This window comes from Squalius cephalus, assembly GCF_949319135.1.
Source record: "Squalius cephalus genome assembly, chromosome: 16".
NCBI classification, from domain to species: Eukaryota; Metazoa; Chordata; class Actinopteri; order Cypriniformes; family Leuciscidae; genus Squalius; species Squalius cephalus.
Window position 1 is genome coordinate 5,786,895 of NC_137137.1, and position 12,880 is coordinate 5,799,774.

Genomic DNA, 12,880 nt, shown 5'->3' on the forward strand with positions numbered 1-12,880 from the left:
TTTTTTTATTATTAAATTAGAAACTTTTTAATGACTAGTCTCTCTTAAACTTTTAAACCTCAAAGAGATGATTAATAAATCATGCACAATATATTGGTGAACACATCAGTATACACTATCGTTCTTTTTTTTATGTTTTTGATGCTCACAAAAACTATTTAACTAAGTTATGGACATGATTCAAAAAGGTTAAATGGTCCTGAAAAAATAGTCACACTTGCCTTGTTGGCTGTAAAAAAAAAAACTCCATTGGAATTAAATGGGAGTTGAATTTCATCTAGTGGAAACGTTTGGTACTGCGAGTCTGCGACCAAACAAAATCTTACTGAAAGCTCATTTTTTGAGATATCAACCTCAAATTTGGAACAAAGTTGGTGTAAATGTATGGCTTTGATTATCTCACAGATTTAGAGTAAAAAAAAGAGACCGAACTTAAGATTTATGACCGTTTAAGTTGGAAAATTAATTTTCAGGTCCAAGCTCAAAAAGTGAATAAATATATTATAGTACTGCATAAATATAATTTAGTACCATAAAATCCCCTAAAAATGCAAAATATTAAATAACAAATATTATCGAACTCAAATATAGTACAATCATTTCATTGAAATAAAAAAAACCATATCATTTTTGACTGACATGCGAACAGTATCAGAGGGTTAAAATGTAATTTATTCCTGTGAAGCAAAGCTGAATTTTCAGCATCATTACTCCAGTCTTCAGTGTCACATGATCCTTCAGAAATCATTCTAATATGATGACTTGATGCTCAAGAAACATTTATTATTATCATCAATGTTGAAAACAGTTGTAGAAACCATCATAATTTTTTTTTCAGTATTCTTTGATGAATAGAAAGTTCAAAAGAACAGATTTTTTTTTGTAGCATTAGAAATGTCTTTACTGACACTTTTGATCAATTTGATGCATCCTTGCTGAATAAAAGTATAAAAAATTTTTTTTTTAAAGTTTAAATGGTAGTATACATTTTTTAAATTATCATCTGTTTTAGCTGATTTTTTCAAATATTCAATCTCAACCTAATTTTTTATATTTTGAGAGACAGTCTGTCCTGGAACTAGTCGCCTCATCTTATAAGAATCGTTCACATTCAGAATCATTGACAAATGAATCTCACCTGCTTCTCACTCAGCAGATAGATGAACTGATAATCTGGACTGAACACCATGTCGCGTAGAATCGGGCTTCCCTCCACGACGGTGACGGTTTCGTACAGCAGAGCGTTCTCAGTAGGCGGAGGTATTCCATCCACTCGAATCTGAAAACAAAACCAAAGTTTGAGTTTAACTCAACATAGATTTAAACGGGACCTTCTTTACTTTCGTAATACACATTCCAGGTCTTATAGTGCACAGTGCAGAGTACAAGAAAAGTCTTTCATCAACACAACAACATTCCTATACCTCTTACACTCATTGAACATATGGCATTTGACTTTAAAGTGCCCCTATTATGCTATATCAAAGGCTCTTAATTTTGTTTTAAAGGTACAAGGTCAAAAAAAGACTTTAATTTTTATTCATAATATACACTGCAGCATCACCTCTTTTCTCACAGTGTCTGAAACAGTTTGATAAAGGATTCGGTCTCTCTAAACCCCGATTGCTCTGATTGGTCAGATTCCCCAGTCTGTGTTTGTGATTGGTCTACTGCTTACAGCGAGTGTCCAAAAGAAACGGCCATTACCATATCTGAATTTCAGCTCCAGATGCTTCCTCAGCACTTGATACACAGTGATACGAACAGTAACGATTTCAACAGTTTTACCGTATCAATTCAAGCACGAGTCCTCATCCTTTGGAAGTGCATGCAAAGTGGACTTTCACAATGCAGAAAACAGTGTCTACTCGACATGTCGACAACACAAACCATACTCTTACAGGGCTCAGCTACAACTACAGTGTTTTAGGCCGGGTTAAAATAGAGCAGCCAATGAAGATCATAGGATGACATTATGCAAATGTGTTGAAAACGTAGGTTTGTGCAGTAAGACTGAGATTAATGACGACTCGTTTCAGGCAGTCGGTTCTTTCTTTCGGGAGTCAAAAACTTAATGTATAATGTTTGTGAATGTAATACCATTTACATTCACAAACAGCTATATTACACACTAAATGATATCCGAAAAAGGTGCACTTTAAATTCCAGGTATTTTACTGTGATTTTACTGCTCAGTGTTTCAGGTTGGCGGTATGTCATTACTTGCACATCTCCGATTATTACTGACACACGCAGTATTATAATTTTCCTCATGAATGCAGAATCCTCCGGCTGACCTAGAAAACGAACGCAGAACTTCGAGCGAACGCAGGCCGGGAGCGAAGCGAGATTACAGCATCTGATCAGATGTGCGATAAAAATCAATTACATTTTAACAACACACACACACACAGACACACTCGAACCCCCCGCTGCCTCATCATTAGCGGCAACTCTGTTTCCTCACACTGATAATTAGTGTAGTTGAGCTTGCTGGGTAAAAAGCAAGCTCTAAATGTGTCAAATTCAAAACATCTTTGAAGTGACGACTGAAGGGGAAAAAACACTGAGAGCGCCTGACAACCGCATTTAAAGTCAGAGAGCTCACCTATTTCCCTACCCGCTCAGGGCACCCGCAAAACGTCAGCGCGCGCCTCTGTCCTAATCAATTCTGACGGCAATGTGATAGGAGATTGAAATGAGGCTGTAAGTAAACTAAATTCACACAGAAAAGGTACGAAATGCCATTTGGGAAACGGCAGAGAGATCAAATTGACAAAAAGAAGGTGCGAGGCAGAAAAAAACACCCGAAGCAGATGCACTGGCAGCGGTCTTGGGCCGTCTCCTAAATATCTGGGTCGGTCTGAAGTGACAAACATCGTTAGTCTGTTAATTAGCTGCCTCCTCATGCAGCAGTTGCAGTAATTAGGGTTGACAAGGTGGCATCAATTAGTCGAAGGCTGCCATATTGGGTGTCACATACTGCCGGCCAAGTCAGAGCCCACGTCTCCCCGGGCAGCAGGACAGAAGGCCTAGAAACATGACGGACTCGGTCTGCGATTCGTCAATTCATGCGCCACCAGCTGTAGTGTCGCATTTCGCAGCCTTCGGATACAAAGTTCCCTCACTCTGCGTCGTTTAAACGAATCGCTTTAATGCCAACCGTCTGCATTTGCGATGCCCCTGGTGAATCGGATCAATCCGCGAGGTAGAATCCAAAGCAATTCACTGCAAAAACAGGAATGGCGGCGTGTATCGTTCACAATTTTTATAAACTCAAATACACTTAAAGGGACAGTTCACCCAAAAATACAAATTCAGACATCATCTACTCACCCTCATGTCAACCTATATGACTTACAAAAGAAGATATTTTGAAAGTCAGTGGGGCCCAAAAAAACATTTAATCCCATTGAAAGGACAAAAAACAACACTGTTAATGTTAAAGTCAAACAGGTTCACATTTATGGAATAGAAAAAAACCCAACATGGCCCAAATTTAGGACTGGTTTAAACAACACTGGCTGCTCACTGTCTGGTATGGGCGACTTAAAATACGCTGACAATCTGACAGAAAGCAGAGACTTGAGCTTCGCTTATGGAACAGCTACGTTGGTCAAACCATCTGTGGGTTCTCTGTGTGAATCAAATCCAGATGCTGAGATAATATTCTAGCAGCATCTGTCAGCATTTCATTTGTTTATTAGACTTCATCAAATCTTACGATGTTAAATCTAATCCAAAAATATAATGCATTTTAATTAATAGTCAATCAATATGAAATCAATAACACTTATAAATGTATATACCTATATATTATGGCTGTCAACAGATATTTTTTTTTAATTGCGATTAATTGCACACTTTTGTACGATTAATCGCATACTTATCGTGAACATCAACAGCAAAGATCATTTATCTTGTTTAATGTGGTTATTTTGTCATTTGATTAGATTGAAGGATGATTCTCACAAAACTGTATTTTCTGCAAAGCTTTTTTCAAGGTAAATTTGGGTATCTTTCCAAAGAAGGACAATTGGAGATAATATAAGACAATGTATTTATATAAGAAATAGGATTAAAAATTGAATGAATTTGTTTTTAAAAAAAGCATAAAGCACAACATGAATTTAAAAGTCACCAAAAAGATGGTGTATCACTAGATGTAATGTCATAGTCAGCTAAAGAACTCTTATTTTAAACCTCAAGAGGAAAAATGATCATCTGCCACAACTAAACAAACTTCTTGCCAAACGCCAAGCACTCTATGCCTAACTACAGCTTTCATCCATCCAACACTAATGCAGGGGTGGAAAATTGAAGAGCGCAGAAACTTTTACACTGGATTAGAAGAGCGAGCAGCCGTAGCATTGATTGTTCTGGGCTCCGTTAGCCAAAATGATACTGAAATCCCACAGATCTATCACTCGCTGAATGGGGACGATGGTCTACAAAAATACCAGCAGCATTCAGACTGGGCGAGCGCTGCCATGTAATCAGGTGCACTTTTCAGCATGCCTTAAAAAAAAAACCCATGGTGAACTTAAATGGCTTTCAGGAGGGCGCGCTTAAGATGTGTACTTCTTTTTTCCCCTAGGCGGGGGGTCCTCGCGGAGCACTTGAGTGTTTGAAATGCAGAGTGCTTGCTCAGCCTGCCGAGAGCTGACCCCGCGACAACATCAAACAGCTCAGATGAGGGTAATTGGAATTTAGATAAATATTACCTTCCCCCCTCCGTCTCTCCGTTGCTCAAATGATGCCAGTGTAGCGGCGCCTGCCTATCCATCTATTAATTAACCTGCCGTGGAGTCGGAGCCCCTGCGCAAGACTGACGGGTTTGATCATAGCCCAATCTTTCCCTCATCGATCACAAAGGGGGCAAAGAATGGGAAATTACTATAGCAGGAGAAAATGACAGAAGGGGGTCGTTTTTTTGCTCATTTGGGTGCTTGTTTTTTATCGATTCGAAGTCCTTGTGAGGCCCGGGGTTTCAAGGACTGGGAGAATGAAGCTCTTAAGTGGAGCTGGATTCATTTCCCATCTCTCTCTCTCGCTCTCATTTGTTCCCTCTCTTCTAAACCAAACTGTACAAAAAGATGTTCTTTTTCATCTTCAAATAACTAATTTCTGCAAGGACGAGAGACAACCAGAGGCTCGAGTAATTCTCTACAATTCATAAACATTAATCAATTCAAACAACAATATAATGTGTACATCTTGATAGACCACATAGATCTGGTTATAAGTAACAAAGAGCTGCAAATAACTGAAAAAATAATCTATCTAGAAAAACAGAAAAAAAAAAAATGAAAAAAGTGAAATCTGATGAAATTATGCTAAGAGCCAGTATGAGATGGATGAGTCGGATGGATGGATGGATGGATAGAGAGAGAGCGATGGATGATGGATGGATAAATGGATGGACAGAGAGAGGGGGGATAATGGATGAATAGATGGATAAAAATCAATAACCAATATCAGGGAAAATGTTCAAATATATAATTCTGGATGGATAGATGGATGGGTGGAGAGAGAGAAAGAGAGAGAGTTGGATGATGGATGGACAGAGAGAGAGGGATGACGGATGGATGGATAAAAATCAATAACCAATATCGCAGAAAATGTTCAAATAGTTCATTCTTTTTATTTATTTTTTTAATGAAAAATCATGATTTTTTATTTATAATTATTTATAATTCATTTATATAGCACATTAAAATAACAATTAAAATAATAATTAAACAAAAGCATGTCTAGTCAGTTTTTTAGCTACCTTTTTTAAAAAAGTCCACAGATTTTAAGTCCAAGCGAGGAGTATTCCAAAGCTCACAGTAGGAGCTACTACCTCAAAAGAATAAAATCATTTATAAAAAGATCAAACAGAATTTCTGAGATGTGATAATCTTTACTATCCAGTCTGCAGCGCACAGCTTTCAGCCAATGCAGAGTATTAACTTTAAAACTGAAAATGCAATTGAACAGAGAGAGAGAAAAACTAATTCTAAAATTTAAAAGACTACAACAAACGTGTGTATGAATGAAACAGACACGTCGAGGGTGTGAGAGACATTCTGTTGACTAACACCACTGACATCCGAGGAGGAGCCAGAGCTTCATTTACCACTCACATCAAACAGTGAGAACACAAGAAAAAGAGTGAAAGACACGACAGAGTGCTAGCGGAGTGATAGATCGCAGGATAAAATTGGATTTTGGAGGCAAAAAGAGACAAAAACAGAAGAGGACGTTCTGAAAACACAATCAACTACAATTGTAATGACAACACAGAACAATGTGACAATCCCAGCTGGATTTATCCTCGTAAAACACAGTTCTCTCAAACACATACGCACTCTATAAACAACTAAACTAACTGACCAGTAAACAAATAAGCAAGCTGGAAAACTCCCATGTAAAGCAGGTAAACATCGGCTTGTTGATAATGGCATGAGCTGTTAACATGTGGTCTTATTTAAAACTGGATTTGATGTAATCCACAGAAGGGTTTATGTTTTTACTGGCTCCGCTGAAAGATTCATAGCACAAAGTCATGTTATTCTTCTACTAAGTGAAAGTACCAGACATCCCAGTTTAATGTTACTTTGTTTTCTTTTAGACATGGAATATTATAATAGTAACAGAGCAAGAATATAAAGACACGACAGTAGAATATCAGCTCCTCATCTGTGCAAATACTACACCTCTGAGACGCATTTAAAGTCAGTTCAAACACTGCTTCAGCTTCATGGGCTTGCAGACATTAAAACCAAGTAAAGAGCAACTCTACTGTCTCAACCCTCACTTTATATACCATAACAACAGCACATTAATAATAATAGTAAATGCATTTGATATTTATTGAATGTATTAGTAATAATTAATAATAAGAATAATAGCAAAAAATCAACAACAATTATATTAGTGAAAATAAATAAATGAATTAACAAATAAATAAATAAAGTATGATGCAAGCTAAATTTCTGGCATCAGCAACGACTTAAAAAAATGCAACTTCGAATGAGGACTGAAGCTTTTGAGGTTCATAAAGAAAACTAAAGCACCATACAAGTGGTTCATTCAACTCGTCTCATGCACTATTACATTAGTGTGAGGATAAACCAATGTTCATTTTGATTTAGTTTTAGTCATAGTCTTTTGACTAAAATGCCATTTAGTTTTAGTCATATTTTAGTCATCTGAATTGTTTTAGTTTTAGTCTAGTTTTAGTCGACGAAATACAATAAGATTTTAGTCGACTAAATCTACAGTAGACTTAGTCGACTAAAATATAATGGGTTTCAATGTAAATGCATTTATTTAGAATTTCTCTAAAATTTCCAAACCCATATACTCCCGGAGAAAACATATATTAACCTGCTAATATGACTGATTTTAAAGTTTGAACGATTTAACTACTGTAACTTAAAAAATATCTTAAAATGAAATAAAAACACTTTTCCTAAAGTAGAACACAGTCTTTTTTTTCAATGAATGATATATGAATTCTTTATAACTACTTGCATACATCATTCTCTATTCTTTCAAGCAGACATATTTATTTGTATGAATTAAATATAATTAATCCTTATTAAAGCTATTAACAAGCAGTGAATGCTTTTCTCTTTTTCTTTTGTTGCTTGATCAATATTAAGGACACAGACCGCATTAGGTTTATTACCCACTGTCACTTTAAGACATCGGTTCATGTCCAATGACATGCACATAGATACACTCACAACTGTTTAAGAAATAACCGACATAATTTACGTGAATACTCTCCAAAACAGACATTTAGACCTAATATTTGTGTGTATTTGTCCATTCAGACAGGAAAGAGAGTTCAATTCTGTACATAGGTGTCTATGTGAATGGGTGCGCGCTTCGGGTCGGGTGTGTGCGCACAGAAAACCGTACCGAATATAGCTCTTTTTTTGCGTCGTCACTCTTATTCAGATCTTCATGTCTGCTCTACTCATTCTCCCAGACGTTTACATGTTTTAACGTTTAGTTAATGTTTGTTTAGTTATCGTCTCGTTTTCGTCTGTGAAAAAATGTCATTGACGAAAATAATGCCGAAAATGATTCGTCAACGAAATTAACACTGGGATAAACCAACATTTGTGTAGTTATTTGCTGATAATCAGGATGATCATTAAGTCACTTTCAGAGTTGAACTATTACTATTAATGAATGAATCACTGATTCACTGAAAAGATTTGCTGAATTCAGAAACGCATTATATAGCAAACTCCTACTATTTCTGCCATAGATACATATGGTAAAAATAGTGCAGTAGTAGTAGGTTATGTGGTTCCAGATTTATCAAATTCAGCAATTGATTCTTGAATCGAACTGATCTGATTCTTGAGTCTGATTCTCAGATATGATTCATAGCTAAGTGTTTTGGTATCCTGAGAAACTCAATTTCTATTGAGTTTATTGGAAGCAAGAAACTCGTACGGTTTGGGGTTTCACTTGTGGGTGTACTATTCCTTCTAGTTGTGATAAAGGAAAGCATTTTAACTTTAAAATGAATAACATCACCTTTAAGCTCTTCCACCTCAACTAAACACTGCTGCTCCTCAGTGAACTGTCGTTCTGACTGCCCTCGGCGACTCTTAAAAGGGATTACGGAGGTAAATGAGATCTATTTTTCCCTCCAGTGTCAAAAGAGGCATAATGGGACATTATACAGTTGCTTTTACATTACATCTGCCCCATCTTCAACCTCTTCGGGTTCATTCTAGCCTTTGAAGAGGGTCTCCGATACTGCAGCGAGCCAGATCTATTTTACATGAGCACCCCAGTAATGAAAAAAGCCCTCCACTGTCTCAGAAAATGAGGTCAAAATCCTCAAGCTGCAAATTCATCCTCTTAGGAGAGTGAAGGAGACAAAAGCGTTGCACCCCAGGAACCGAACAAAGGGCCTGTAATTCAATTAGAGTTCTTATCCCGTGTGCGGAGACGCCCGTCGCTGACGGAGTTTACGCCATCAACACCTGCTTTGTCTCACTCTGTCCTAACAAATACGACCAACTAAACCATCAACACTCTCTTCCTCTACAGCTGCGGGCACTTTCTACCGCATTCCGTGACCTTTGACCTGGCCTGACCTCTGAGTTCTAGTGTCATGGGTGTCTGCGCATGGTTTGGTTTTAAAGGTCACATGATCCAGAGCTTGCAGAAAGGCATTCTGGGTAAAGAAAGCTGTGGTGTGGGAAACTAAGTCTTGCGCGGTGCGACTGCTCGTCCTCCAACGCCCTTCACCCTTCACCAGAGCCTAGTTTCACTCAAACAGCAATTACTCAGATTCAGTCATGTATACCAGCCACTTTATAATGCCCAAATTACAAGCTCACCGACGCTGGAATGTTTTGAACAGGAGCAACCGTTCAATTACCATTTACTGTTGGTTTCGGATATCCGTACGGAGTAAATTACAGCCCACTCACCTAAAAAGACACCCACAATTTGAGGAAAATGCAATAGGATCGATGCAGCTTTAAGTGGTTTATCAAATGATGAACCTTAATTTAAGCAAAATTTGTTACGCAAAACAGAGAACAGCAACTAAGCGCAAACGCACATCATTTTAAATAATCCAGGAGAGTCACACTGTATCCATTTAAGCAGAAAATTTGATTAAACTTTTGCTTTGAGTAAATAAAACATTAAATAATTATTTATTTATTTTATTATTGTTGTTTACTCAAAGCAAATGTTTACTCTTGTTTGGCACTTTAGTCATATTCATATTCATATAATTATTATTTTTAGTAGTAGTAGTAATAGTATCTTATTTTATTATTTTATTACTTATGTTTTTACTCTTGTTTGGCACTTCAGTCTTATTATTATTATTAATACTGTATATTATTATTATTATTATTATTAGAAGTAGTAGTAGTAGTAGTAGTAGTAGTAGTAATAGTAGTATATTATTAGTATTAGTAGTAGTATTAGTAGTAGTATTAGTAATTCTTCTTATTATTATTAAATATATATATATATATATATATATATATATATATATATATTAATATTATCATTATTAGTAGTAGTAGTGTTAGTAATAATAATAATAATTATTAGTATTATTAAGTAGTGTATTAGTAGTAGTAGCAGCAATAGTATTAAAAATAATTAGTAGTTATTAAAAGTAAAACCTATATTATTATTATTATTACTATTATTACTACTACTACTAACTAACTAACTAACTAACTAACTAACTAACTAAATAAATAAAAACAATATTTATTATTACTAAATTATTATAATATATAAATAATATTTTTTATAATAATACTATATTATTATTATTATCATTATGTTTATCTACTGAAATATGCATTATATAGTCACTAAATATTCACTTGGCCATCTATAAAGCTCTTATCTGCATGAATTTTTTTTTATAAATTGCATTGATAAGGAAAATATTTTTCTTAATAAAAATAATTTCGCTGTCCAATAACCTATAAGAAACATTTAATAATAATCCTTACAAATTCACTCAATGCCGCGGCAGACGTTTCATTTTGGACCCTGAATTCTTCTCGCTCCTTCTCAATTATCTCTCCAAAAAGCAACAACAAAAACAAATGGATGAATTAAAAACAAAAGGCAGAAGCAGCATCTGAAACGCTGTGGTTTTGTAAGTCCCAGCAGGTGCACAGGTGAGACGTGCTGGCAGCAGAAGCAGGGATTTGGGATTTGGGTTCAGGCATCTCATGGGCTGTCACACTGAGCAGAACGAGTGTAGACAGGAATGTTACTTCTCTCACACGCTTGTCACAGGCCAGAGAGCAGTCAGGCTTCTCTGATCACTGCAGACCTGCTGCTCAGGTGCTGGAGCCGGGCCAAGGGGACGTCAGCACACTCACAGGAGAGAGAGGGTTCAGATGCGCTGCCACTTTACAGAATTTCAGAAAACCTCATCACATGCAGATGAAGAAATAATAGTTAGAAAAGTGAACTTTTTTTCTGACATGTAAAAAGGAAGGTAAAATGAGTAAAATGGAGAAAAATCCAAAAATAAATATGACCCTGGACCACAAAACCATGAGTCACATAAGTCAATTTTATGAAATTGAGATGTATACATCATCTGAAAGCTGAATAAATAAGCTTTCCATTGATGTGTGGTTTGTTATGAAAGGACAATATTTGGTCGAGATGCAACTATTTGAAAATCTGGAATCTGAGGGTGAAAAAAAAAAAAAAAAAATCGAAACATTGAGAAAATCTCCTTTAAAGTTGTCCATTTATGTTCACGACTGTGCTGCATTCACTCACAAAAATATATGTTTTATATATTTACAGTAGGAAATTTACAAAATATCTTCATGGAACATGATCTTTACTTAATATCCTAATGATTTTTGGCATTAAAGAAAAATAAATCGATCATTTTGACCCATACAATGTGACTTGTGACTGGTTTTGTGATCCAGGGTCAACATATATGACCTGCATGAAACCATATAAATATTTTTTGGCTAAATATCAGCCATGATTAGGGGTTAAATGAACCATTTCCCCAAAATAATAGCAATGTAGTAAAGTGTGCCACTCGTGTTATGATAAAATTAAGAAAAACTATATTCATAATAATGAAAATGGTTTAACCACCTTCAAATATTCTGGACATTCTCCTGGCTGGTTTATGAACATGCATTAGTAAATGTTTCTCATGTATATTAATGGTTTTATTTTGAAATATTAATAGTTCATCTTTTTTTTTTAATCATATTTATATGGTCTTTAGATGCTGCCTATATGGATTATATGGTCTATATGGATTTGAAATCCAGCATACTAAAATATAATTAGGGATATTAATTTCACCCATCTCATTTCTCCTTGCCTAGAGGACAACTTCAAGAAAGTGGCACAGCTTACCCCACTCTCCCCGATTTGAGCTGTTATGTTGGCATTCCAAGGAGAAAAAAGGAAGAAAGAAAAACACAAGCCAAATTTGCCAACGACCCCTCGGAGACTCCTCGAATTCCAGCGTAAGCTTATTAACCTCTCCTGCCCAGATCCAGACAGAGGCAAAGCCAACATGAAACTGCACTTAAGCCAACAATTAATCGCACAGGAAATTGTGCCTTGCTTTTGCACATCTTTGCGGTAACACACACACACACACACACGCATGTATGCTTTGTATGCATCGGCACACTGTCAGTGATGTGTTTGGAGTCGAGGGTCTGTGTTTGTGTTATTATAAAAAAAATGATCTCCGTTAACCCCTGACTTTACGCTCTACTTTGAAATATAAAAGGCGACTCATCTGAGAGCTACTTCATTCACAAAAGGAAGTCAATTACAGCTTTGCTTTGTCAGGGGAAAAAAAAAACAACAACAAGCATCAGGGCGAGAAGAAATGTATGAATTTTTAAAACCAAACGCTGATGGATGACGATGCAAATCCACACTGAAGTCTGAAACACAGGAAATTTAAAAAGGAAATTGACGTTAATGCAATAGTGATTTAGTTCAGCAGAGGTATTGCTATTCTAGCCGTTCCTGTTTGGACACGTTTAGTGGCGAGTGTCAGTGTGAGTGAACTATTTTTCGACAGGTTATATGAGGAAGGAATTGTTGTCCGAGACAATTATTACAAAAGGGGGTTTTTGCATATACAAACATTTCTCATTCCATTTCATTCAATCATTCATTCATGAAGATTAGCTTCTGCTAAAAAGGTTTCGAGTCACGATGTGGTCAATCTTTAGCAGTGTTTATTAGTTTATTATATCAGTGGCTATTAGCTATTACTTAGTACAACAACTCACCCCAATTATTAAACTTCAGCACATAACACATCCTGCACAGTTTACTGTTCATGCAAATCATGCTGCTTGCTTATGAT

General features: G+C 36.1%; 1 protein-coding gene across 1 annotated transcript in view; it reads right to left on the reverse strand.

The window, feature by feature from the left end:
- plxna3 (plexin A3) overlaps window positions 1-12,880 on the reverse strand; it is a 160,462-nt gene that overhangs the window by 94,544 nt on the left and 53,038 nt on the right. Inside the window, exon 4 of the mRNA XM_079896984.1 lies at window positions 1,139-1,279. Within this exon, the coding sequence (XP_079753110.1) occupies window positions 1,139-1,279 (141 nt within the window). The remainder of the gene's footprint in view (window positions 1-1,138; window positions 1,280-12,880) is intronic.